At 40.0% G+C, this 25,291-nt stretch overlaps 1 protein-coding gene across 9 annotated transcripts in view; it reads right to left on the bottom strand.

Annotated features, from left to right (window-relative positions):
• The window catches only part of BMPR1B (bone morphogenetic protein receptor type 1B), a 349,197-nt gene that overhangs the window by 5,047 nt on the left and 318,859 nt on the right, over positions 1 to 25,291 (bottom strand). For 7 of the 9 annotated variants that reach the window (XM_071221262.1, XM_053923237.1, XM_053923239.1 and 4 more), the window contains 7 exons: positions 23,927 to 24,023; positions 22,726 to 22,861; positions 16,183 to 16,375; positions 14,858 to 15,155; positions 5,981 to 6,022; positions 4,311 to 4,486; positions 495 to 625 (listed from right to left, as the gene is read on the bottom strand). In XM_071221262.1, coding sequence (XP_071077363.1) covers positions 495 to 625; positions 4,311 to 4,486; positions 5,981 to 6,022; positions 14,858 to 15,155; positions 16,183 to 16,375; positions 22,726 to 22,861; positions 23,927 to 24,023 — 1,073 coding nt within the window. The remainder of the gene's footprint in view (positions 1 to 494; positions 626 to 4,310; positions 4,487 to 5,980; positions 6,023 to 14,857; positions 15,156 to 16,182; positions 16,376 to 22,725; positions 22,862 to 23,926; positions 24,024 to 25,291) is intronic. The other 2 variants (XM_053923241.1, XM_024574916.3) reach the window with 1 other exon arrangement.

Genomic DNA, 25,291 nt, shown 5'->3' with positions numbered 1-25,291 from the left:
GCAAATGTGAGGACATCACAAATAAATGAAATTATGTTATCTGTTATGCTGGCTAAATGTTAAGACACTTGATATATTTTGGAAGTGGCAAAATTAAATTTAAAAAAAACAGATAATATACCATACTACAAATTATTACAGTGTGGTGTTGTTACCATCACCATCAAAACAAAGAAAAACAATTCCTGCCCTGGCTGGTGTAGCTCAGTGGATTGAGCATGGGCTGCGAACCAAAGGGTCACTGGTTCGATTCCCAGTCAGGGCACAGGCCTGGGTCGCGGGCCAGGTCTCCAGTGGAGGATACATGAAAGGCAATCACACATTGATGTTTCTCTCCCTCTCTTTCTCCCTCCCTTCCCTTCTCTCTAAAAATAAATAAAACTTTTAAAAGAGGACAGTTTATTAAAAAAAAAAAAAAGAATTCCTGTAATGAAAATTTGGAATTTTGGCAAAAAGGGAAAAGTTACATAGCATGTGGTTTCCTCAAGGCTTACCTCATCGCCACTCCACCGGCTGGGGAACGAGGGACGCAGCTTCTTGATGCACACGACCTCTCTCATGTCCTCGAAAGAGGGGTCACTGGGCACCAGATCATAGTAGGGAAGCTGGTATTCTTCCACTACTCCTGAAAACACGATTTTTTAATTATTTTTTCTACGAAGTACAAATGAAAGTCTAACATACACACTGTCCTCAAAAAAAAGTTTCTATGGGTACTAAAGACAAATTCAGGCTGCAAAACAACACAATAAATCTTGGGGAAAAATGTGCCCAGATGACACTTAAGTTTTAAAATGAATAGAAAACCTAATGAAACATAATATTATAGGTCTTCAACACATTCTTCTAATTTCCAAAAACTAAGTAAAACAAGCATCTCAAATTTACTTCCAATTTTATAAAGGCTCTTGTATGCCAAATTTTTAAAAATCTATATTAAATCTCCATGCAAACTTGGCAGGCATATCCCAAACTCATATTGTGTAATATGTGATTGTTTCTATTATGGCAGTGTGAGGTCATGAGTCATACAATAAACTTGGCTGCATATTCTACTTGAAAAAAATATCACATTTACATTTTTTATGCTTAATCGTAAGAATGCAATTTTGCACATTTAAAATTGGGAGAGGAGAATTGTACACACCTGAAAACATTAACCATGATTTTTTAAGTGCAAAGACTATTTGACCTTTTTCTTTAAATTTTCTGTAGTTATCCAAACCAACTACAAAGAATACATTACTATTAGGGAAAAATGTGTATTGTTAAAAGAAAGGTTAAGAAACGCAAATCTGTCATCTTTAGGGAAATTGCTCTTATCATTATAAAGGCTATCTTATTTTTCGTAGTATCCAATCCTACCTTTTTCCTCTTGTTCTTTAAAAAGCAGGCTACTTGTGGCTTCTTTCCAAACCCATCTGATTAACTCCTCACAATAATTACAAGAAGCCTCTGTCCTCAGAGGATACCGCCCTGAACAATCTTTTTGGAGCACCCTATTCTCTATCCTAAATCATCTTTGGTAGAAATGTCACTGCCTTTCACCCTAACACGCGGGTTGGCAGATTATCCACTGTGTCACTAAATTCACTGGGGATTTACTCTGACAAAACCTGGAGCCTGCATTATGCCCTTAAAAAAGCAAACTCAAACTCATGCACAACTATAAAGGACCAGAAGGTTCAAAGGTTTTCTCCGACTGTTCCAACCCACGACTTACTCTGCCCTCTGCTTAGACCGCAGGACGGAATTATTTATATTATCTATGACAGCACTGCCTTCCATTGCGTTCCATCTCTAATGAGATAATAAAAAACACAGAGTCTAACACACGGGAGAGGATCATTTCATTCCAGTCCTTCCTTCCTTTCCAGTTCCCCAGACAGCTGCTCTGGAACTGTCTTTAGGGCAAAGCCCGTCCGTCTTGCTCACATTTCTCAGTGCCCGGGGACAGTGCCACTGCCTGGCTGGCTGGCGCTTCCACGCTGGGAGAGGTGCGTGTAGAACAACAGACACAGGCCAAGTCATATAAAATGACGAGTTAATCAAAGTTTAATCATTTGTCTTTATCATCCAATTATGTTAGCAAAATGTCTCTACTAGCTGCCATTTAATTGTGTCTGAAACCTCAAAACTTTCTTTCTTTTCCTTCCAAGTGTGAAAGGCATATATCTGGATGTGTCTGCTTCACCCGAAATTACATGGACTAGAAAGACTAGCCCAAAACTTCTAACATCTTCATTTTAAAAAAGTGTTGGAGAATAGAATTTTGTGTGCTTTGCCCTTTTGGGAAAAGAAACTGATTTGTTGAGAGCCTACTATGTACCAGGCACGAAAGTAGGTATGATATATATCTTTTTTTTAAATTAAAGTATAGTTGCCATACAGTATTATATTATTTTCAGGTGTCACATAGGGATTCAACATTTATGTACCGTATTAAATTCTTACACACGTTTATGAGGCAGCCTTATTTCCCACACTGCCGAGATGAGGAAACTTGGTTTTGAGGGATCGAGTAGCTAGTCTAAGTCAGCATGGGGGAGAACCGAACTCTCACGCCTCTGACAAACACACATCAGTCTCGTGCAGAGATAAGAGATCAGTTTAGTGCCCCTCAAATCTCCAGAGGCCAAGACGGCCCTAAGGAAGCGAGTACCACCCCAGCTTGTTTCTAAGCTAAGAGTCATGTTTCCCACATTCTGCCCCACAGACTTGCAGACGCAGGGCCCTCAAGGCCCATTTGTTGTAGATGTTCAGGAAAACGCAGCTAGAGGTGTAACCTTGTGCTCTAACTCCTTCAACTTCCATAGACCTGTCTTAAGTAAGTATCAGTATGTTACTCAAAAATATGCTCATTTACTCTTCATAAAACATGAAATCAAGGCACAGGCAGTTCATCGATATTTTGGTTACTTCTTTTCTTCTCCATAATTATGACGGGAGATTTATACAATATTTGAATAGGAAAAGTTTCCTACACTAACTCCCCTTTGGGACAAGAGGAGTTCTCTCACTTTAGAGGGAAGGTGTTGTTCTACTCTAACATAAGTCTGTGAGAAGCTCAGAATTCCCAGAGTGGCCAGAAGAGACTGCATCACCAAAGATGACCTTTCTACAAAAATATGAATGCCTGTTGATTAACTGTTTCTCCTTTATATGTAAATAGGGTTCTAGATGTAAGTTAAGGCTCTACCAGCTGAAATGAACGTTTAAAATAACAGCTACCATGTGCTGAGGACTACTTATGGGTCAGGTAGTTTTAATTCTCTTTACAATCATTAAAACCTCACAACCGTCTGACGTAATACAATAACAATTCACCTCCTTCTTAAGGTGAGAAAACTGAAACAAAAAAAAGTTTAGTAACTTGGCAAAGGTTCACAGGGAACAAATGGCAGGGCTAAGAACAAATGCCAGTGTTCGTTAAGAGGAGGCCACGCTTCCCGAATCTTGGGCAAGCTCGGGTTTTCACGAAGGTGAGTTTCTCTGGCCATCGTGGTGAGGAAGAGCAGCAGCACGGGGGTTTCGTCACACGCACGACCGCGAGTAAAACCATAAACATGGCAGTTAGGGTGCTAAAGAGCCTAAGGCTCAGCTCCTCGCCTGAAAGGTGTTGGAATCTACTAAAAGACAAATTATGGAGCAGTAGGCAAAATACTATAGGCAATAACAACATCTCAGAATATTTAAGGATGCCTTCTTATTCAGTTAGTCTTACTAGGGAAACCTTATGTTTGTAAAATAAATTCCCATGACCGATAATAATATTCTTAGGCTTTAATTTCCTTTCAATGAAACCTGATGTTTTTAAATTGCTTTGTGAGGAAATATTATAGAAAGTTAAGAAGTGGGGAGGTTAACTAATGAGCTTCCCACCCCATATTTTCGTCTATTCATCTGAGCAGAGGAAGCCCCAGGAAAAGGGGCACTGGCGTTGGGGGTGGGGCCCAGCAGACCGGTAAGAAGAAGCTGGACAGGATGGAGAAGGGGGCTGACTTGACAAAGCAACTGCTGGAGGAAGGGGCTCAAGAGAGAATCGAGATAATACATAAAATAGAACGGGGTGATCTTTGCAAAGGCAGAGGAGGTTGACATTGTGTCTAGAAGAGGTTCCTGAGACAGAGGTAGAGGGAAGAAGGCAATCCAAGATAATTCTCTGATGTGAAATACCATTTGCTGAGAGACTGTGACTGAGTTAACAGAAATAAAGAGAAAAATTAAAGAAAATTTCATTTTGTAGACAGAACTTTGATTTCTGATCAGCAAAACGGATTCGTGGTAGCCCGGCAGTATCAGTTACTTACCCCCTGACACACATCTCCTAGTCACCTCCCAAAGGATGAGCCCGAAACTGTACATGTCAGCCATGATGTAGGACTGAAAGTGAGTTCTGTTCAAGCTCTCATCCAGCACTTCCGGAGGCATGTAGCGTTTGGTGCCGACCCGAGTGTTGGGTGGTATGTCCACCTCATTGGTGTCACTAAGGAAAAGTAAGCAGAGCCCCGTCAGTATGGAAGAAGACCAACAGGTAACAAACCCAGATGATTCCTGAACCACAGCTTTGGTGGAAGATGGGAAAGGATATATCCCTTCAGGGAATACCATTTCCTTGAAGAATATCTCTTGTCAACAATTATATCAACTACTCACAGGTAAAAACCCAATGCAGATGACACTCAGTCAGAATGGAGCTGCAGCGTGTACAACTGCATCACCACTAGGTCAAACACGGACTCTACATAACTGTAAACATCAATGCGGTGCCTAAAAGATACACTCCTGCCTTCATATTTTAATAACGTTGCTCTTAACACTGGATTGGGAACATGCCAACGTGGTTTACTTGAGGCAGTATTTTTTTAAGCCAAGTGTTGTGAGGCTTTTAGATCAACTAACAAGTAACAGAGAGAAAGAGAGAGAGAGAACCAACACAGACTTGCAAATGTTTTCCTTTGACAAGCAGGAGCCTATGAAAAAGATTTCTACTATCACTACTATTTCATAAATCAAATAACACATTTTAATAAGAGGATGAAAGGAGTAATTGCATATATCTTTAGCTTTATGAAAATTTCACAGTATTTGTTATTGCTTCCCATGGACTGGGAGGAAGAGCATGATGGGATAGGCCCCAACCTGCAGGTGGGCACCTGAGAACTGCCCCCTCCGTGCGGGGAGCGGGAGCCGCAGTTCCGACCCGGAGCTGAGAAGCGGCTGAACTACTACCGCGCGATAAGTTGATGATTAAATGAGGTGAGACCTGTTGCCAGCACAGGACTAAGCGCACGGTGCAGGTTTAACAAGAACTACCCCCATAGGAAGGGGACGGCACTAGGAAGAAGAGCAACACACCCCAGTGTTGATGGGTGAAGAAACTTTAAAAGAAAAAGGTGCAAAAACTCATTAACCTGAAGTTTGTGGAAAATCTTAGGTAAGTCTTCCTACCCCGATTCCCAAGAAAGCGCTCTCCGTTTCTTTTCGCCACCCTGACTGACTCCCAAGCACTGACGTGTTACTCCTCCTCAGCACAGATGAGAGCTGGGGACACGGAGCGTTGCCTCGTCGTGCTGAGCAACAGACAATGCCAAGCTTGCCGAAGCACTAGCGGCTTAGGGGAATATAAAGTCCGGATTTGATCTTACTGCTTCAATCTCTATTTTCTAAGACATAAAGCAGGTAGTGTCATTTAGGAAAATTTAAAGGGTGGCAAATGTCCCCCTGTATATCTCAAAACTGTCTACAGTTACTAGACCTTATAAACCTACAGCTTCTTTCTTAACATCTTTTAATATTCACTTCCAGCTAAAATCCTTAGCCTAAAGCTATTGCCGCAGAAGGGTCACAAGTATACCCGAAGGCCCCTTGTGCTCTTCTAGACGTTACGACTCGAAAGGAATCTACTTTCCTAAAACAAAAGTTAAAGTGAAAATTTTTGAAATGAAAAAAGACTATGCAGCTGGTATTGCTTACTTACCATCTGTAATTGTAAGTCTTAGTGTTCTGGGCTCTTTTTGGACTAGGAAAAGAAGTTAAAACATTAATTCTTAGTATTATCCTGCAGGGTACAATAGCAAAATGTCATCTATGCACCTAAATCATAAATGGTAAGAAGGCAGGAGAGCCAAGAAGAGACTGAGAGAAACTGGAAAAACATCAGATTGAAAAGATGCCGCAAAAGCCCCATCTTCAATGATAACGTAAGTTCTCTCCTCCCCTCGCACTCACTCACACCTCTCTCGTGAGCATACACTAGGTATTCATTCACGTGTTGTGCGTGTGTTCATGGTTTATAATTATGAATCGTTAGAGGAAGACAGTGCTGGCCCGGGGGGAGAGTTCTCAGTTTTACGCAGAGAAACGAACAAGAGGGTGTGCAGACGGAAAGCAGAGAGCAGAGAGCTTGTGCTACTCCGGGATGTGTACTGAGAAAGTGAGCCAAGGACAGCCTTAGGTAAGCACCACCCCGAGTGCATTTAGGTCAACAATATACCCTGACCACAGCTGATAATGATTTCAGACTATTCTTTTCCACTCTTACTCTTAGCTTCTTAATGTTTTATTTGGATTGGGAGGTCAGGAAAAGCTAATGGAATGTGTGACTTTGAAACATCTATGGGAATACTGAAAGGTAACTGTTATCTAATAACAGAATTGATACTTGTGATGGCCAGACTATACATAATTCACCCTAAGCTCTTATACCTTTCAAATACTAAAGAACATACAGCCGAGGATTTTGTACGTGCATCAAATCCCCGAACACCAGTTCCTCACACAGGCCATGAAACGCTGCGCACGACCATTCCTCCTTCCCCCCACTCTTCCCACCCTAGGTGACGTTCCTCACGGTACCTGAATAAATAGCCTCACCTTGTAGTGTCTGAACAAATATTTGCCTTCCAGCCTAATTCTGTGAACTCTTCTGAGCTCTGAATAGCCGCCATGAGCATTTGCTATGACCCTTCCGAGCACAGCCCCGACCCACCTCCATTCACAGAGCGCTTTGCACTCGGTAGATGAACAGTACACTTTAAATGAAAGAAGGAAAACTCCTGTTTACAGTAAACTTCACTTGGGATAATTTAAAGAGAAACATAAAAATCTCTATTATGTACAGATCATAAAATGAGGCATCACTGTTATCTAGGAGGATAAATAGAATTTTGTTAAGCAAATTTTGCAAAAAATACTCTTAACCCAAAGGTAAAGTTGCCTTTAGTGCTACATTCAGATAACAAACATGCCAATTATAAGTAATTCATATAGTATCAGCTCCTCCAAAATATAGAGCTCTGCTTCTTCTTCCCTCAGGAGTGTTTCTATATTTGACAGTAATTAAACTGCATTTCTTTCTCTGGTTTTCAGAAATATCATCGTAACTGTCCCAAATAAGGGCAGAGGAAAACTGAGCTTGCTAACCTTCAAGGCCACAAACAGAAATTAAAGTGATTGAACACTGGAGGCCCAAGAACAAAGGAAGACAAAGACAGGAAGTAGAGTCCAGTGGTGCAGAACACGGAGGGAGAAACTGAAGGAGAAGGCCCCGGAGAAAGAGGAAAGCAGGAAAGGTCAGGGCATCTCAGCGCCACCCCCTCCTTTTCACTGAGGGAGGGAAGGGGTGAGAAAGGAGGTTGGCAGGAAGAGATGGATACTCACAAGGGGAGCAGAGTCAGAGAAAAGGACTCCAAACCCACAACACAACCCTGTGTATTGCAGTGGCTACACATATATGGAGTCAAATTTTAAAATCATAAGCAAGAAAGATAAATACCAACTTCAGGACACTGGTCACTTCTGCCAGGGATAAAGGGGAATAAAAAAGGGAAGAGAATGCAACAGGGCTATCTTCAACACTGCATTTCTTTTAAAAAGAGAGGCCAGCCCTGGCTGGGTACTCAGTCAGTTACAGCATCATCCTAATATGCCAAGGTTACATGTTCAATTCCCGCTCAGGGCACATACAAGAAGTATCCAATGAATGCATAAATAAGTGGAACAACACATCGGTATTTCTCCCTCTCTCCCCACTCCTGACCAAAAAAAAAAGACCAGATAAAATGAACAAACTAGTAACATTTGTTAATGTTAAATTACGAGTATAAATTTTTATATTTTTTTTATATTTAAAATGCAGGGTGGAGCACAATTAGGTTTACAGTTGTTCATATAGAAAATAATACAAGTTAATAATAATGCAAGAATAAGCTCTGGCTGGCATACTCACAACTGTAAACCTCCTTTTGCCCCACCCTGTATATTGTAATGAAACGTTTTAAACAAAAAGAACTCAGGAGGATCAGGTACAAGAAAAACAGACGTCTCAAAGATGAAGGCATAGGTTTGAGGCATAAGGCCCAGAACATCAAAAAATCATCTCAATAAACAACAAAATTGCAGAGAAAACAAATTTCTACCAGGGAGAACTGAAAATATTCCATCCAGACCATGGGCACTGCATTCGGTGTAAGGAAACATGATCTCTCTTCTCCCTTCCCATGGAAAAGGATTGAAAATATTTGCATAAAGGGGTCACGAGTGAAGAAGTGTGTTTCGGGAATCACGGGATATTTTTCCCATTTGTGTTTTTCTAGTTAATGCTGCCATCGTAACTTCTGTCCCCGTTAGTATGAGTGCCGCTGTGATACAGGCTTGACTAGATTGGGGAAAAATAAGAACATAATTGGGACAAAATAAAATAAATTAAGCGATGTCAAGTAAATTCTTCTCAAGGAAAAAAAAAAACTTCTTTTGTTTTGGAATCACACTTTAAAGGGGGTTTTTCTTTGTGAACTTTCGGCACAGTGGGGCTGGGAGAGGATAAAATAAAAACACCTAAAATTTTCTGAGAAATGAACAGTAACTTGGGCCCTGGCCGGGTGGCTCAGTTGGTTGGAGTGTGACCCAGTGTACACCAAAAGGTTTTAGGTTCGATCCCCACTCAGGGCACATACCTAGATTGCAGTTTCCATCCCCGGTTGAGGCACGAATGGGAGGCAACTGATAGATGTTTCCCTCTCCCCCTCATCTCTACCCTCTCCCCTTTCCCTCTTTCTTTTGCTCTAAAATCAAAAACCATGTCCTCAGGTGAGGATTTGAAAAAAGAGTCAAAATGTTAAAGAAATGAACAGTGGCTTGGAAGGTCGGGGACAAAGGACAGGTTGGCTGGGGAGAAGCGGGGGCTCCTCGTCTGCCCAGGGTTGTCACGAAATGTTAACTCCCTGTAGGAAACAACACATCAGGGAAAATAGTCTGGTACCATGGACACTGAAACTACATTTTACGTAATAACCTACAACATGTACCTTGAGCCGGTGGTGTTTGGGAAGAAAAAAACCAGCAGCTACATCATCCTATAAAAAGTACAGCAGAGACAGAAGGCTCATATGGCAAAAGGAAAGCAAGCTCCTTAGAATCCCCAGATGTGCCCGGAGTGACACTGAGTTCCCTACTGTACTAGGTAGCAGTGGGGATAGTAAGGTCTAATTGTACTCGACTCTTAAAAAGCAGAGTGTCCTCAGCTAGGATTGCATAAAGTTCCTATTTCTGACCAAAGTCCCCTGATGACAGTGGTACGATTTAAAAAGGAAAAGACAGAAAGCAAGCCAGATGGTGGAGTAAGAGGTTTACACTGAGGAGCAAACAGCCTCCGAGTGGGTGCACACTTTGAGCGGCACTTCTGACCCAGGAGGGCATTCAAGTGAAAGTTCTCAAGGCAACTGCTTTAGGCAGGAGGGAGGGAGCACGGACTTAGGGATGCTGTGACACAAAGATAAACAGACAGGAAAGGAGAGATATTTCTCATGGTAGCTAAGCCACTCCTAATTATATGTTCATAGCAGAAATGCTTCCCCTGAACCGTTGCCTGGTTCAGCGGAGTGCACACTCCCCCTGGACCGTGCACGGAAGAGACACTGAAAGTCTCCTGAGAGCTGCACACAGGGCCCACCATCCGCAGGAGAGACAGCTTGGGAACTGCATGGGTGGTCTCCAAGGAGGTGACTCCACCCTACTGAGCCTGGGGGCAAAAGCAGGGCCTTCAGCCATTGTCACTGATGCCTGGAACAGACAGGAAAGGGATGAGAGAAGGAGAAAGGAGATAAAAAGGTCACAGAGAAAGAGGAGAAACAATCTTTAATGATCTAAAAGCTTTTAAAAAAAATTAAGAACTGAACTGTTAAGAACAGTGAAAGAAGGGTGAGGTCAAAGACCTGTGAGGGAGGCCATGGTTTTGCTGGTGGCTGACAAGTGGTGTTTGAAATTAACCGCACGTGGATATTAAATGTAAACCACCAGAGAATATTAAATCACCTCTTAGGAAGACTGAAACGACCTCCCAAAGCATGAAAGATTCTCACGAGCCTTCGGAAGACGGGGCTGTGCTCACCCCGTCGTGTTTCCTGGGCACCTTGTAAACAGCTGTGAGGCAGGTTTGCTGCGCTGGGCTCTGCCCAGTCATATTAAGATGCTATCGCATCTTTCAACAGGATCCATTGCTTCTATCATTAAGTCCTGAGAAATCTCAGGGTTTCTTAGAAACATAACTTCAGAACTTAAACCTCTTCAGTAGGAGGTGGGTATGGCTGCAGAGACCCTGACTGGGAGAGCGGACTCAGCCACCAATTGGCTTAGTTCTGTGACTTTGGCAAGTCATTTAGCCATGTCACTTTCTTCAAAAACCACTAGGTACACAAACCAGACACAGTGTTCAAAACTGCGACATCAGAAACACCGAGGAACCGTTCTGCCCTCTGGGCTGGGCTGTCTCCTTTGTATTTGGACAACTGGGCAAGCACCAACTGAGAGATGGGGTATTATAGCCTGGTTTTCATTGTAGGTTTTCTATTTAAAATTTAAGACCTGAGAGGCCCTAAGCCAGGATTTATTTCCCCCCTAAATATATATATTCTGACTATATATATTTTTTTCTGAATATATATAGTATGTATATATAGTACTCTGACACTAAAGTACCCGTAGGGTTGCCTGATTCTCCAGTGTAAAAAGTGAAAAGCTCTGTTAAGTTCCTTCGAGGGACTGTAGGCACCCTTGTTTTCTCCTCCCGAGAGAGATCTGAGGTAATGGTGATGGCTGCCACAGCATCACCTGGATTACATCTCTGTTGGCCAGGAAGTGCATCAGCACTTACATCATTTTCAAGACAGTGCATGAAGAAACCAATTCAGGATAAAAAAAATTCTATGTGCAGGAAATCACTACAGCACAGTCCATTCTCTCTGCGGCTCTCAACTTCCCTGGGAACTTCCCAGAAATGACTTAAAAGCCTGAGAGAGCACTTACCATGCAGACACCAGGGTAAAGAGTAAGTTCTCACAGGAAGTTCACAAATGAGGTCCAAGAACTCAAGCCTGGGTTAGTTTTGATCCCACTTGTAATAAAATGCTCTAAATTCCTGTGTTGTGCACTCCTAAAATAGGAAAGTCGGGGAAAGAGTGGAAGCCAAAGAAACATATAAAGCAAGGTTTAAAGGTGAGGCTCAAAAATTGAGAAGAGCAAAGTTCCTTTGAAATATAGAAAATAAAAATGTGAAAAGGACATCTGAAACTATCAAAAGCAACCTCCACTTAATGGCAGAGGAAACAGGCACAGAATGGCAAATGGTCTCACAGCTGCTCTTCGGCCGAGTAAGATCTGTGTGTCCCCAGCCCTCACAGTTGCCGCCTGGGTGAGCTGCCTCACATTTCGCTCCGCGGACGAGCTGGTCTATACATGCTAAACAAATCGCTTATCCCTTCACATACTCCTCTCCACGTCCTAGGACCAGGGCTTGCGTGAAATTTCAGAGGTCCTTCAGTTTGTTCCCCTTACATTAAGCAGAACTAAGTTTCAGAAATATAATACTCACTTTCTCTTTATTTTAAGGTCTATAAAGAAAATGAGTTGTCAATGACTTTTATATGCCAACATTTACTAATTCAAAATGATGTTGGAATATCTATAATGAGTAACTTACTAAGTCATGTCAAATGGGAGACACATTAACTAAGTTGGCATGGATCCTGCTCTCAAGATGCCCAGTGATTAGTAAAAAGATGAGCGTGTACTAAATTAATTATGATTTTGGACAGTCAAGGGACAGGACTTGCTACAGGAGTAGAGAGATGATGTCGTTATTCTGAGCTGGGAGTGAGCAGGGTAACTTAAAGGCAACTCTGAGATCAGACTAAGGCACATGGAGAGGTAAGGGTGGCCCAAAGCACAGACCATGCAATCAAAAACAAGGCAGCAGCCACATGGAATACATGTGGGAAAATGCAGGTAGTAGTTTTGCTGAAGGAAACATACAAGTCGGAAACTTTGTGGAATATAAAACCAGAGAGGTGGATTTAATCCAGAGTATGCAGGATCTCTGGAGCTAAGAAAAGGTGTGTCCCCACCCCCCCATCCTTTAGTCCCTATGAAATCATTAATCTATCCATTATGCAAAAATTTTAATCAGTACCTAAGTAATGGGCACCAAGGAAAGGCACTAGGGATGCAAACTTCAGGAAAACACGGTTTTTACCTTCATGGAGCTTAGTCTCCAATGTGAACAACAGGTAAGTAGTCAGTGACTACTGTACACCAACGTGAGAAACGTCACGAGGGTGTGCACAGGGTCACACAGCAGGACACACTCCTACGAAGCTTAACAAAGTCAGACTTGTAAGGGAGTAACAACAGGCATCCCAAAGGAATAAACTGTGCAGGTAGGCAGTAGTTACCTAAATAGAAGAGGGGATGTTGGGTATTTAGGTAAAGAGAAAAGCATGGTAAAAGCACTTGGAGATGAGAGAAAGCATAAAGTGTTCAGAATAAAAGCTACATTTTATCCCAAAGCATTAAGAACCTATAAAATATTATGATGACCAACATTATGCTTCATGAAAATGAATCTGGCAGCAGCACACAGAAAAGGTTACAAATAAGAAGGAACCATAAAATGCTTTGCTCCAGACTCTGGAAAAATGGTAGAGAGGACCCAAACTGTCCCAGTTCACGGGGGACTATCATGGAGATAGAATTTATTCAACTGAGCAAACCAAAAATTTCGGCAACAAAGGAAATGTCAGGCACGTCACATCTAAGAGCGGATCGAACGAAACTGGAGACTAGGAGGGAAGAGCAGACACAGCAGGAAACCTAGCAGTGAGAAAACTCTAGGAAGTAAACAGAGCAGAAGCTCTAGAGAGAAGGAAGGCGAACAGGACTAAAAAGGCACAGGACGGAAACAGGAAGAAGAGAGGCTTACGCATCACGGAGAGTAAAGTGACAATCAGAAAGCCCTGGGGCCCCCGGGGCCAGGTGGTTCTGGTGGTTAGAGCATCGCCCCTGTGCGCCACGGTTTCAGATGCAATCCTCAGTCAGGGCACACACAAGAATCCACCAATGAATGCATAAATGGGTGGAACAACAAACTGATGTCTCTCTCTCCATATCTATCTCTGTCTTCTTCTCTAGTTCTTTTTCCTGCTCCCTCTCTCTAAATATCAGTAAATTAAATTAAAAACCCTTGCGGTGACAAAGATCAGCGGTGCCCTCAATAAAGGAGATTCAGGAGAGAATGGAGCGGAAGCCAAATTGCAAGGTGTTATGAATGACTGGCTTGTGAAAGCAGATTATTCTTTGGAACTACCAGGAAATTTAACATGGGAAGAAAAGAGAGAGACTATTAATTTGAGAAGCAAAGTGGGAAATATTTTTCTGGTAAAAAAGACTTGAAAAGGGTTGTAGGTCAACAAAAGAAAAGAATTGAGAAGTGAGAAGGGATTTAATAATCTTTATTGGCAGGAGGTTCACATTTCTAACTTAAATCTACAGTTCATTTCCTACTGCACTGTTTTAAATATCAAGAACTTGAACTTGCCGTTCTCTAAACGGTGAAGACCTTCCTATATTCGGGCCTTATTATTCAACCGCTCCTTAGTCTTCACTTCTGGTTGAAAATACCAATTCATTAGTTCTTTCTCATGAGTGTCATTTTTCCAAACTTTTAATCATCTCCATGACTTTTTCTTTGTGCCCTTTTCTACATCTTATAGAGTCACCTTTGGGAAAAATCATCAAGACTGCCCCATAATTTAGTAAAGGCTAAGCCTTTTAGTTTTTAAAAACGTAGTTATATGATGATCCCACTAAGGCAGTGGTTTGCAAATTCATTTTGTTTGGTTGTTTTATTTTCAAAGCAGAGGAACCGTTTCTTCTAACTGAATCATCTGCAGGATGAAAGCGGCTGCTTGGATTGAGAGGGCAAGCGCAATGGAGCCGCAGCGGGGCGGTCCTCCTCCCCACTCTGGGCAAGCAGCTGACATCACCCAGGCTCGAACACGGCTGTTTATAACTCGTGCTGATCTGTGTGTTCAGGTGTTAGGGTCACTGCTTATGCTATAGTATAATAGTGCTGAATACTGGCTGTGTTTCGTTCATTAGTTTCTAACATTTCTCCCAAAACACCTCTGCAAATGATCTCTCTTCTATCATATAAAAAACATCGCCTTTCTCACCACATAATTTGTAGATCTTTCCTGAAATCTTTTCCTACTTACGAATGTTACCTAGAATTCTGACCACATAATCAGAAACATTAGCTACCTCTTTTCTAAACAGCTTCACAGTAGCTATTAATCCAGCCAATATACTGACATTGTTTTGAACCCACAGAAATAGTAGAACTGAACCACTTGGTGTTGCAAATAAAATATTTCTTTTTTTTTTCCCTCCCAAGAAAAGTCAAAATTAGTGGAAGTTTCTCCTCTAGTAAATATCCTAGAAGCACTGAACTACAAAATGTATAATCTATAAAAAGTGATAGAAAAGAATCATAAAAAGTATATTTGTTCACCTTGATACTAACCTAATAAATTTAACAGCCAGGCCCAGGTCAGCTATACAGCAAGTTCCATTTTTCTTCACCAGAATGTTTTTACTTTTCAGATCTCGATGGGCAATTGCTGGTTTGCCTTGAGTACTAAAGATTTCGGTGTGTAAATGACATAAGCCACTGACAGAAGAATAGGCTAACTTCAGCATTGATTTAATATCTAGGGTGGTGGACTTCAAGTAATCATAGAGGGAACCATTTTCATGATAATCCGTGATCAGGTACAGCTGGGTCCAGGATCCTGTCCCTTTGATATCTGCAGCAATAAACCCTAAAAGAAAAGAAAACAAAAAGGTTTGTAGCTAAGTGTGTTGTGAATGGATCTTGTCAGGAATATCATATTCTCAACTATCATTCTTTGTCACAGGTGTCTTTTGTTTAGCATTTCATTCAGTTTTCTGATCTTGCTTATGGCAGTATGAAATTACTAATACCAATCAGAGGCAATCAAAACAATACGGGTAGAGAACCATTAAGAGTTTTTCACTGGCCCTAGCAGGTATGGGTCAGCTGGTTGGGCATTATCCCTGAAAGCGAAAGGTCACCGTTCAATTCCCAGTCACACCTCATGCTTGAGTTGTAGGTTCAACCCAGACTGGGGCAACTGATGATTCTCTCTCTCTCTTTCTCTCTCCCTCCCCTTCTCTCTAAAAATAAATAAATAAAATCCTTGTCTAAGAATTTAAAAAAAAGAGTTTTGACATGAAAACATGACTCCTTTCTAATCAGTTGTTGATATTTAAATTATTTTAAGTTAATAGTAAATAGTTTATGGTTTTATATTATAGTTACACATAAGACATGGTTTATAAAACAGGGACTTGAGTCAAACACTTCAGATTAGCTTAAACTCTTTGCAGTCGAGTCATCCAGCTAGATTATTTCTAACTTGGGAGGAAAAAAAAAAAAAGGAAGTCAATTATCCATATAAACTCTGGATATAAATAAACCCTGCAGATAAAATTCTTGCAACTTTTCACAACACTTAAACAAACATGTACTCCTTTAAATCCCTAAGAAACCGTAAGAAATGCTGGTATTATTGTATTTACATTTACTGTCCTTCAAGAAAAACATACTGAGAGTACTCTGTTTCCACCCCACGGTTCATTCATGGGAGTGTCTAGTCATTCCTCCTGTGCCGTCTCCCACTAGACGCTGTGACATTCTTGGGCTCACGCCAAGAAGAAAATGTCTATATATTTCATAACAGATCTAGATGGATGAGTTAATATGCAGATGCCAACAGAAAAATAGAGAAAAGCTAGAAAACCCTGAACACGGCTATATAGACTCACCCAAAATGTTTTCATGCCTCATCAAGACTGTCTGATATATTTCTGTCTCTCGGAACCAGCTGGCTTCCTCCGTGGTGAAGAACACTTTCACAGCCACCTTTTCGCCACGCCACTTCCCCATCCAAACTTCCCCGTAGCGACCTTTTCCAATCTGTTTCACCATCTGAATCTGCTTAGCTATAGTCCTTTGGACCTGTTAAATCCCAAAACACACTGTTAGTATATTCACAGCACTACAGATTTGTTTAATCATTTTTTTCTCCAGAGAAGAAACAATTACTGCATCTAAAGTAGATTTAGCCAGTTTTCCTTTTATACAGACATGTTACTTGTATTTATTTATTAATTTATGCTGTCCTCTTTTCAAATTTGAGATCTAAAATTGGTTGTGGATTCTGAATGTTTGTAATATTACTTCAAAATTATTGAACACTTCATTCTACCTATAACTTTCACAGGGAGAAAAACCTCAATGGGTTCACAGTGGTTAGAATAGAATACTTTCCATTTCCACATTACAGTGGGATACCAGCTACTCTGAAGGGACCCGTGCTACTCTACACTTGGATAAAACACAACAAAACGAAATGTGCAGGTGGGGCAAAAGTAGTTTTACATTTGTGAGTGTGTAGAACACAGAGTTTATTCTTGTACTATTATTTATTAATCATTGTATTATTTTCCATACAACTTTTTGCCCCACCCTGTACTGTTGGGCACACAAAGAAATAAAGGAAATCTCCAAGCAGGGAGGGAGGGAGGAGGCAGAGAAAAAAGAAAGGAAGAAAGAAAGAAAAGAGGGAAGAAAGGAAAAAAAGAGGGAGGAATGAGCTGAGATGAGTGCAGGGAAAAATAAGCATTAAGGAAATCCAGAAGGGAGGGGGGAGGGGAGGAAGGAGAGGGGAGAGGAAGGGACACGTATGAATGACCCACAGACTTGGACAACAGGGTGGATTGACTGTGAGAGCTGGGGGTAGGCTGGGCAGAGGAGAGCAAGGTGGAAAAAATGGGACAAATGTAATAGAACAACAATATGATATTTAATTTTTTAAAAAGACATATTCAAAAGCCAGGTTGCCTGTTGCCTGGGCTAAGAATAGTAGCAGCGCTGGGATCCAGAATCTAAACTTTGACCCCTTTAAAACTAGAAGAACTGAACCTAGGGTTTCACCATTTCACGGGGTCACTGAATGGCACTGAATTTGTCCTACGTTGGTAGCACACCACGACTCCTAGCAAAGTCAAATACAAACCCTCTCTTGAAGAAATCATTTGCAGAAAACTGTTCATCTCACCACTATGGTGAGATACCAGGTATTTTGAAGGAAATCTTGTCATCATGCAAGTTGATCTTAAGTAAAATATAAGAAATAAAAAGCAAATGCATTGTTGGGCTCACAAGTGTGGACAAAAAAGGAGTTCCAGGGCAAGTAACCTCACAGGGTGACCCGATCATGAATTCCTAACAGTGCAGGCCCTGGCCAGCAGTCAAGCCCAGGCATGTAACTTCCTTAGTGAAAGGTTTATCATTGCCTGCAGCGGGCCTGGTCTACCCTTTCTGTGCATCTTGGCTAACCTCTGTGGAAATGGCTCTTTCACACCTCTCAGGAGAGAAACCACCTTCAGAGAGCACATAATCTTGTTAACTCCCACAATCCCTGCACTACTTTCTTCTCCACATTCAAGTAATTTTTCCATACTTTTCCTCCTTCATTCTGCCATTCTAAGAAGCATTTTTCTTAGTTTGTTAAGATCTTACTTCTAGGTGTATCCTCAGTTTGGCTCATTCTCTACAGGTTTGGATGTTCTTGCTCTGACAGGAGGAAATCTCCAAGCTGGTGGGAAGGCAAGGGAGGGACAGAAGGAGAGGAAGAAAGAGAAGATCCCACAGAATAAATTCCTTAAAACAAAAGGAAACAGCCACTCTACATGAGAGTCAAGAGAAACAATCCAACTAGATTTAACCCCTTCAGATTACAGATGTTGGAATTTTCAGATATAGAAAGCTAAGGAACACTGCATGAAATATGTAAGGAAATAGAAGATGAGATAAAAAATAAACAAGCAGAAAGAAACTAATGAAAATTATCCTTTGAAATGAAATAGTTAATTATTACTTCAAAAATGTAAAATGGACAAGTATAAAACAACAGATTAGAGCTGGAGAGAAGGTTAAGCTAATAAGAGAACTCTGAAGAATGAGAGAGTACTGCAGAGACAAAGAAAAAGAAAATACACTATTTAAGTGGCAGAGAGGTTAAATGTCTTCATACATGACCTTATCCCTTCGGTACTTACAGTAAAATATTTTAAGAACTCCATAACTGAAATGCCCAAGTATCAATGATAATTTATACAAGTTGGGAGACATATACATAAAGAACTCAGCACAAAACTCTTATAAGATCTGATCAGGAAACAGAACTGTATTCTTTGCAGAGATATGCTTTGTATCAAGTAAACTTAAAGTATTTCTTTTGTTTTTGCAATTTTATGGACCATGTAATTATACCCAGATAAACCAGTATAATCTCATCTCAAGGTCAACGGATCAGCAACCTAAAGTCCCCTTCACCATGTTAAACAACAGATTCTGGAGAGGAGGGCATGGATGGTGGGGAGGCGCACATTATTCTGCCTACCACAGGTGTCCACCAGCGAGGATGGGTTCTGTTTTTGCATAATGGATGATTCAAGAGATAGTGCTATCCATTGCCATAACCATTAACAGTACTAATATCAGATTAAAAGCAGGGGGGACAGATTTTTAAAACATTTTCTGAAAATGGGAATGAAAAATAAAAGCATTGCTGCCATGAAATTAAGCCATTCAGCCTAAAAGAAATAAGGAACTGAGCACGCGTGCTGGGCAGCTTTTCTCCCTTTGGAGTCAGACGTGCTGTATGAGCAGAGGCCCGGGTATTTCTACTCCCAAATGTGGGCACAGGAGCACCCACAGCACTAAGCACTTGAGAGGCAAACCCACAAGTAGTTAAGTTACTGACTGGAGAGGAAACTTCCCACACTTATTAGAGAAATATTAAATTTAATTTACAGATGTTACAAGTCATTGTCTAAGTAAGTCTACAGAACATTTCCTAACTTAAACAGTTTTTTGTCCTTTTCTTTTCTAATGCTAGTATATCATCTTGTATTTCAACAAAATGGAATTGTTGGAATTGGCATAGCTTGGAAGAATAGGAACAACTGGTCTCCAAATAAAAAGTGTCATTAAATTACACTCAAAAATTAAAAGTATGCTTGTATTTTGAGATTTATTATAACATCTAAGGACCTAAAAAATAACTTTAAAAATTTTGAAACTGTGATTTGAGTTTTTATTTAATTTAACAGATGTTTCTGGTTTTTCTCTACCTTAACTTTGATTCTATATTACATCTCAGATACCTGTTTTAAAGCTTGACTATATTTAAAAAATGCCTGTGAAATACAATCACTATAATTGTTACTCCAAAAAGAGAAGAAGTATTTCATGTAAAATGGGTACAACTGGTGTATTATATAAGGAGTTACCACTATTTCAGAAATGTCATCTTATCTAGTGACACCTGATAGTGTTTAATGTTGAAGTCCATGTGCGTGTAGAAACACTGGCAAACATGCAGCTGTCAGTCATGCTCCGCACTCTCCAACATGTCCCTGAACTAGCAACACATGTGCACACATGCACACACCCACACACACCCTTACACAAACACACAGTTCAAAGTACTTTGCTTAGTAAGGCTGGGAAGATTTTTCACAAAAGATTCCTGACTTATGAGGCTTAATGTTCAATTAGAGAATTTACTTCATCTTCTTTTCCTTTACAGGTTCAGATAAATAGGAAATGAAAAAAGTAATGTCACTATTTACTGAATCCATACTATGTATTAAATAAATACATATGTACATATATGGTGGGGAGACATATAAACTATCTTAATTCTTATAAGCAACCTCTGATATTCCTTCCTTAAAGGATTTATATATAAAGGTATATAAAATATATATAAGGCATTTAAAAAATATATAAAGCATGAACTTTCCCCTTATGTTAATAAAATTCTTGTATATAACAAATCTGTATCAAGGTGAGATACTCACATAATAATGGATTACACAATTTGCATTACACTAAAAGAAGATTTTAAATCTGTAATACTGAGATTTTTTTCCTAAACTGGTTTTGTAGATAGGATCCTCTTCCCAGCCTGCTCCTACCAACTTCATTCCTTCATGTGATTTAACTCACACTCGGTTCACATCTCACAAACGTTAAGAGCACCGAGTCTAGAGGCGGATCACCTGGGTCTGAATCCTGGCCTCTCCCCATCCCAGCCAGGCAGCCTGTCTAGGCCTGTGTGTCTGGTGCGTAATGCAGAGATATATGTTTAGAACTGTCTCGCTGCATTGCTATGAGGATTAAATTAGACCATATTTACAAGGCCAGTGTCTGGCAATCTGGCTGTTCTTACTCATTTTTTTGATATAGGCCTAATGCTATTTTTTGGTGTCTGGATTATAGAAAAAAAAGAGTATTTTCATAGATAGTAAAAGTTGGAGTTGAAAGCTTTTAAAACAAATTATTGAACAGCCCATTTAGTCAATTGGTGGGCTACAAAGTGAACGAAATATAGTCTCCACCCCTGAAGAGATGAGGGTCCATCGAAAGACACACACACACTAACACCGGTTTTACAGTATTTTAATCCTCTGTATTGATACTACAAGCAAAATGTTATGACAGACAGACTGGCTCGGCCTGGGGTAAGTGGGCACAGAGATAAAATGGGAGGTAGGCCAGGAGCCAGAACTCTGAAGATCTCTCCATAAAGATACTGTTTCATTCAATATCATTTCATTATAACCTTGGGGAGATGCTTTAAAAACTTAACTCCTGTTTTCATCAATTGGCCTATGGTAAAATCGGTTTTGATATAGGCCATTTGACTTAAAGTCACAAACCTATTGACGACATTAAGTAAGAACGTACTGGATTTGAGAAACCACTACTGGAGGCTGATGCTAGAGCTCGGGGAGCAGGCGGAGGACAGGTGGGAGAAGAGGTCTGCCTTGCAGACCAAGCTAAGGTAGGAGACGCACGAATGCTACAGGATATGAGAATGTCTTATCCAGGGAAGTAACAGAGTAAGGTCAAAGATTTCAGGGCAATAACTCCCCAGTAATGAGAAAGATGGGTAAGAAGGAGGAAAACAAATAGTTTTCAAGTCCAAGAGCATGAGTATCTGATTCATTAACATCAAAGGGGATTTCAATATTTATACTTTTCTTTTAAAAATGGATAATAATATGCTTAAATATAAGAACTGTATTATATATATATATATTAATTCTAAAAGTAAAAAACCAAGCAATTTGATAATAGGAACGCACACATAAGCAACATTTACATCCTAGGTAGCATCAGTTTGGTCCTAGAGACTCCGTCCCAGATGGTTTTCCGCAGGCTCTGTCGCCTCCAGGGGAGGTGTCAGTCAGCAGGGACAGAGTTTCAGTCCTGCGAGATGAGTCAGTCCTGGAGATCTGTGGCGCCTACGGTTAACAGTAGTGTATTGTATTCTAAAACTTGCTGGGGACTGAATCTTATGTCAAGTGTTCTTGTCATAAAATAATAAAACCAGTAAGTAAAAAGGGGACGAGGAAACTTTCCGAGGTGATGGATATGTTTATGTCATAGATTGCGGTGATGGTTTCATGAATATATCGCTAAACTCTTCAAGTTGTATACATTAAATATAAACAGCTTTTTGTATGTCCAAACAAATGTTATAAGATAGATTCATGGCTTGAACTGTTTTAAGATACTTTAGAACTAAATAAAAGGTAGCCTAAGAAATAAAGTAAACGAGATATCCAAAGACAGAACCAGACAATAAAGATCATTAAAATCAATCTTAGGAGTTCATAAAGGAAAATATTTCTCATTAAAATTGTTATTTCCATCCCGAGTCCCAACAAATTTTTTTTTTGCATGGTCCATAAAGAACAAAATGTTTTTCTCATTAAAGCAAGTGCCTTGGATTCAGTATATATTTTCTTCAAGGTTGGCAGTGTTGACCATCAGAAAATTAAACCTCTCCTGAATGGAAAAGCCAGGACTTCACCCTGAAACATAAACCCTCTGGCTGAAATGCAGCCTCCTTCCCTTGTAAAAGTACTCAGATCCCAGTTGGTTGTAATACTTTTGCCTTCAAAAGCCAGGCCAAAGTGCAGTAACACTATCCTCACTGAAAACAGAGGGAAGATGGCCCCCTGTTTAATGTTTTCTAATCTGCTCTTTATCAGAATGTCTGAGGGTCTGGATTGTAACCAAACACTGACATTAAAAAACAATCACCTTACCCCCAATATGTCAAAATGTTATCAGGAAGCCCTGCATCTGAGATCTGATATCTCACTGATTGCACAGAACGTCATCTTTGTCCTGCCCTATCTGTTTCAGTAAAATGAAACCCTGTATTTACTGACATTTCCTCTCAGAAAACATTCCTTTAAATCCAATATAGGTTCTTCTCATACCAGCAGAGGGAGGCCTGATCCGCTTCCTGAGCTCTGAGACTGCTCGATGAGGTCTTTCAGGGACTCTCTGGGAGGAATGAAGGTCTCCTGTGCTAACCCGATGCTGTACCGAGGTCTGGCTTCCTGTCTCTTATACCTAAAGACACATGGAGGAAGGTCATTTTAGACACTGAACTGCAATGACAGCCGCAGAACCCTGCAGATAAAACATTAATGATGGCAGGTTTTCATTTAGCACATAAAAACAATGCAAGAATAGTGCTCAGTATTTATTACCCTCAGTTATAGTTTCCAAAATACCAATTATAATTGCTTTCCTCACTTTTTTTTTTTTTAAAGTAAACTACATGTTTTTACTCAGATTCAACCACCTCCAATTTTCTCTATTCCTTTCAATTGATTATTTCCCGGCAGGTTACAGCCCGTTAATGTTTCTATATAGTTCCATTACATTCAATCCCTAAGATCTTTCCCTTTAAGGTCTCCCTCACTAATATAGATGCAAATTTTTGGTGTGTAAAAGACATTACAGCTAACTCTTTCATGTAAGGTAATATATAGACCAATGATCTAGTTAAGTTAAATAAATTTAAACTTCAAAAACTTTTTATCAGTGATTAAGGAATAAATTTCTTTGAATCAACTCCCATTTGCAGAACAGTTTTATAAATGAGTGTTATAAGAGGCAGGTGACATGAATTTAAAGGTTCTTGATATTTCACAAACTATAAAATAAGTTTTTAGGTGGCTAAAAGTAATTTGTAACCATTATACTTAACTTTCATATAGTAACTAAACTTAATTTAATAATCTATAAATTATCTTTAAATATCTTTCCATACTAGGGGAAACTGGTAGCTCAGGAAATAAGAAATTACTAGAACAATGCTAAGTTCAACATGCTCATTTCTCTGCTTACAATCAAATTCAGTAGCAACTAATTCCTTAATTTCTTAACTGCCCTAATTTCCCTAAGGGTGAAAGTTATCTGGGTGGTTTGGATACCTGAAACACAGATAAGATAGGTATCTATTAATAGGTTCATTAGGACAAATATTTATCAATAGTAACTAATATTATCAGTGAAATCTAAGATCTAATTAGGTCAAAGGAAGTTGGTGCGGGGAAATGTCAACGGGTAGGATAGTATGAGAAAGACATTACAAACTCAAAATTCCACATCTGCACGTTGGAAACTTACCTGAAGTAACAGAATAAAATGATAAAAACCAAGAGGAAACTACAAACAGTCACAGATATAAGTAAGGCTTTTTGGTGTGCAGATCCATCAACAAAATCTGAAATTAAAAAGAAAGCAAAGAGATTCGTAAAACAGAGAATATTTTTACCTAAAAATTAGGAAGCAACTCTTCCCTAAAGTATTTGCTAAATTCCATATGCAAGATGTGAGAGGTACTTTTCATCTGCTAATTGGCTAAAACATATACACCCTCCAAATTAAATAATGTCACCTATCATGAATCATCATTCATCTAGGCACTTGACTCAAGAGCGTGCTGTAAGAAATGGGCTTGACCGAGAACAAAGCACAAAATATAAACAAATGTGCATATGGATCAACGCCCCTAAGATGTAATAATATAAGTAGATGGTCCATCTGTATTTCAGATCCAGCTGATGGGTTTGTAGGCTTTTCTCATGGGCCCTACACCATGACTTTGTATAAAAGCACTAATCTACATTCATTGCACATATAACACAGTCATCTTCTGATGGAGACAAAGGAACAGGGTTCCTCGAATGTTGCCAAATATACTCTATGTGATGTGCATCACTTTAAACAAAGATGTTCTTCAAAAATACATACCTGAGTTTTCAACATATTATATGTTAAAAGAATGGGTACATTCCACTCAGAGAATTATTGTGTGATCCTTTTATAAGAATAAATTATTAAATATTGTTCATGTTGCTTTAACCCAAGTTCTTCACAAGTCAGATGCTCCTACACCATGATTTCTCAAGCATCATGTACGTGACCTGTAGAGCTTTATACTGAAGTACATTTCCTGACTCCACTCCCAGAGATGTCTATTCTGCGGGACCGTGGTTTCCCATAGTCACCCGTGTGATTTAGAGGCAGGCAGTCTCCGGGAAATATTTTAAGAAAGCAGATCTAAAGCCTGGTGCACTTATATAGTAATAATATTAGCACCGTTCTTATTAAGGGCACCGTATACCCCTGAGAGTACGATTACCGTTACTGAATTTTAAATAGTGTGTTTGTAATTTATGACTTTGGTTACTACAGAGAAGAGGTTTTCCAACTGTGCTGTATACCTTCAACTGTATGGCTATCTGAACACTTTGCCTGGGGCCCTCATTCCACCCAATGTAACTTTTTCCCCCCAATCAAAAGTATTCTATGTTCTATGAAGTAAAAGAAAACCTTACCCACTAAACTAAAATAAATAAAAGCACTGCCGCCTCAGTACTCAGGAAAATTACTACTAACATTTTACCGTGTACCTCTGCAGCATCATTTCAATGAACAAAAAATGTTCCTGAACAAATATTTCACAAGAAGGCGTGATACACACTCATG

The sequence above is a fragment of the Desmodus rotundus genome, chromosome 4 (assembly GCF_022682495.2).
Source record: "Desmodus rotundus isolate HL8 chromosome 4, HLdesRot8A.1, whole genome shotgun sequence".
Lineage (NCBI taxonomy): Eukaryota > Metazoa > Chordata > Mammalia > Chiroptera > Phyllostomidae > Desmodus > Desmodus rotundus.
The sequence above is the reverse complement of the archived record's forward strand: the minus strand, read 5'-3'. Positions and strand labels throughout refer to the sequence as shown.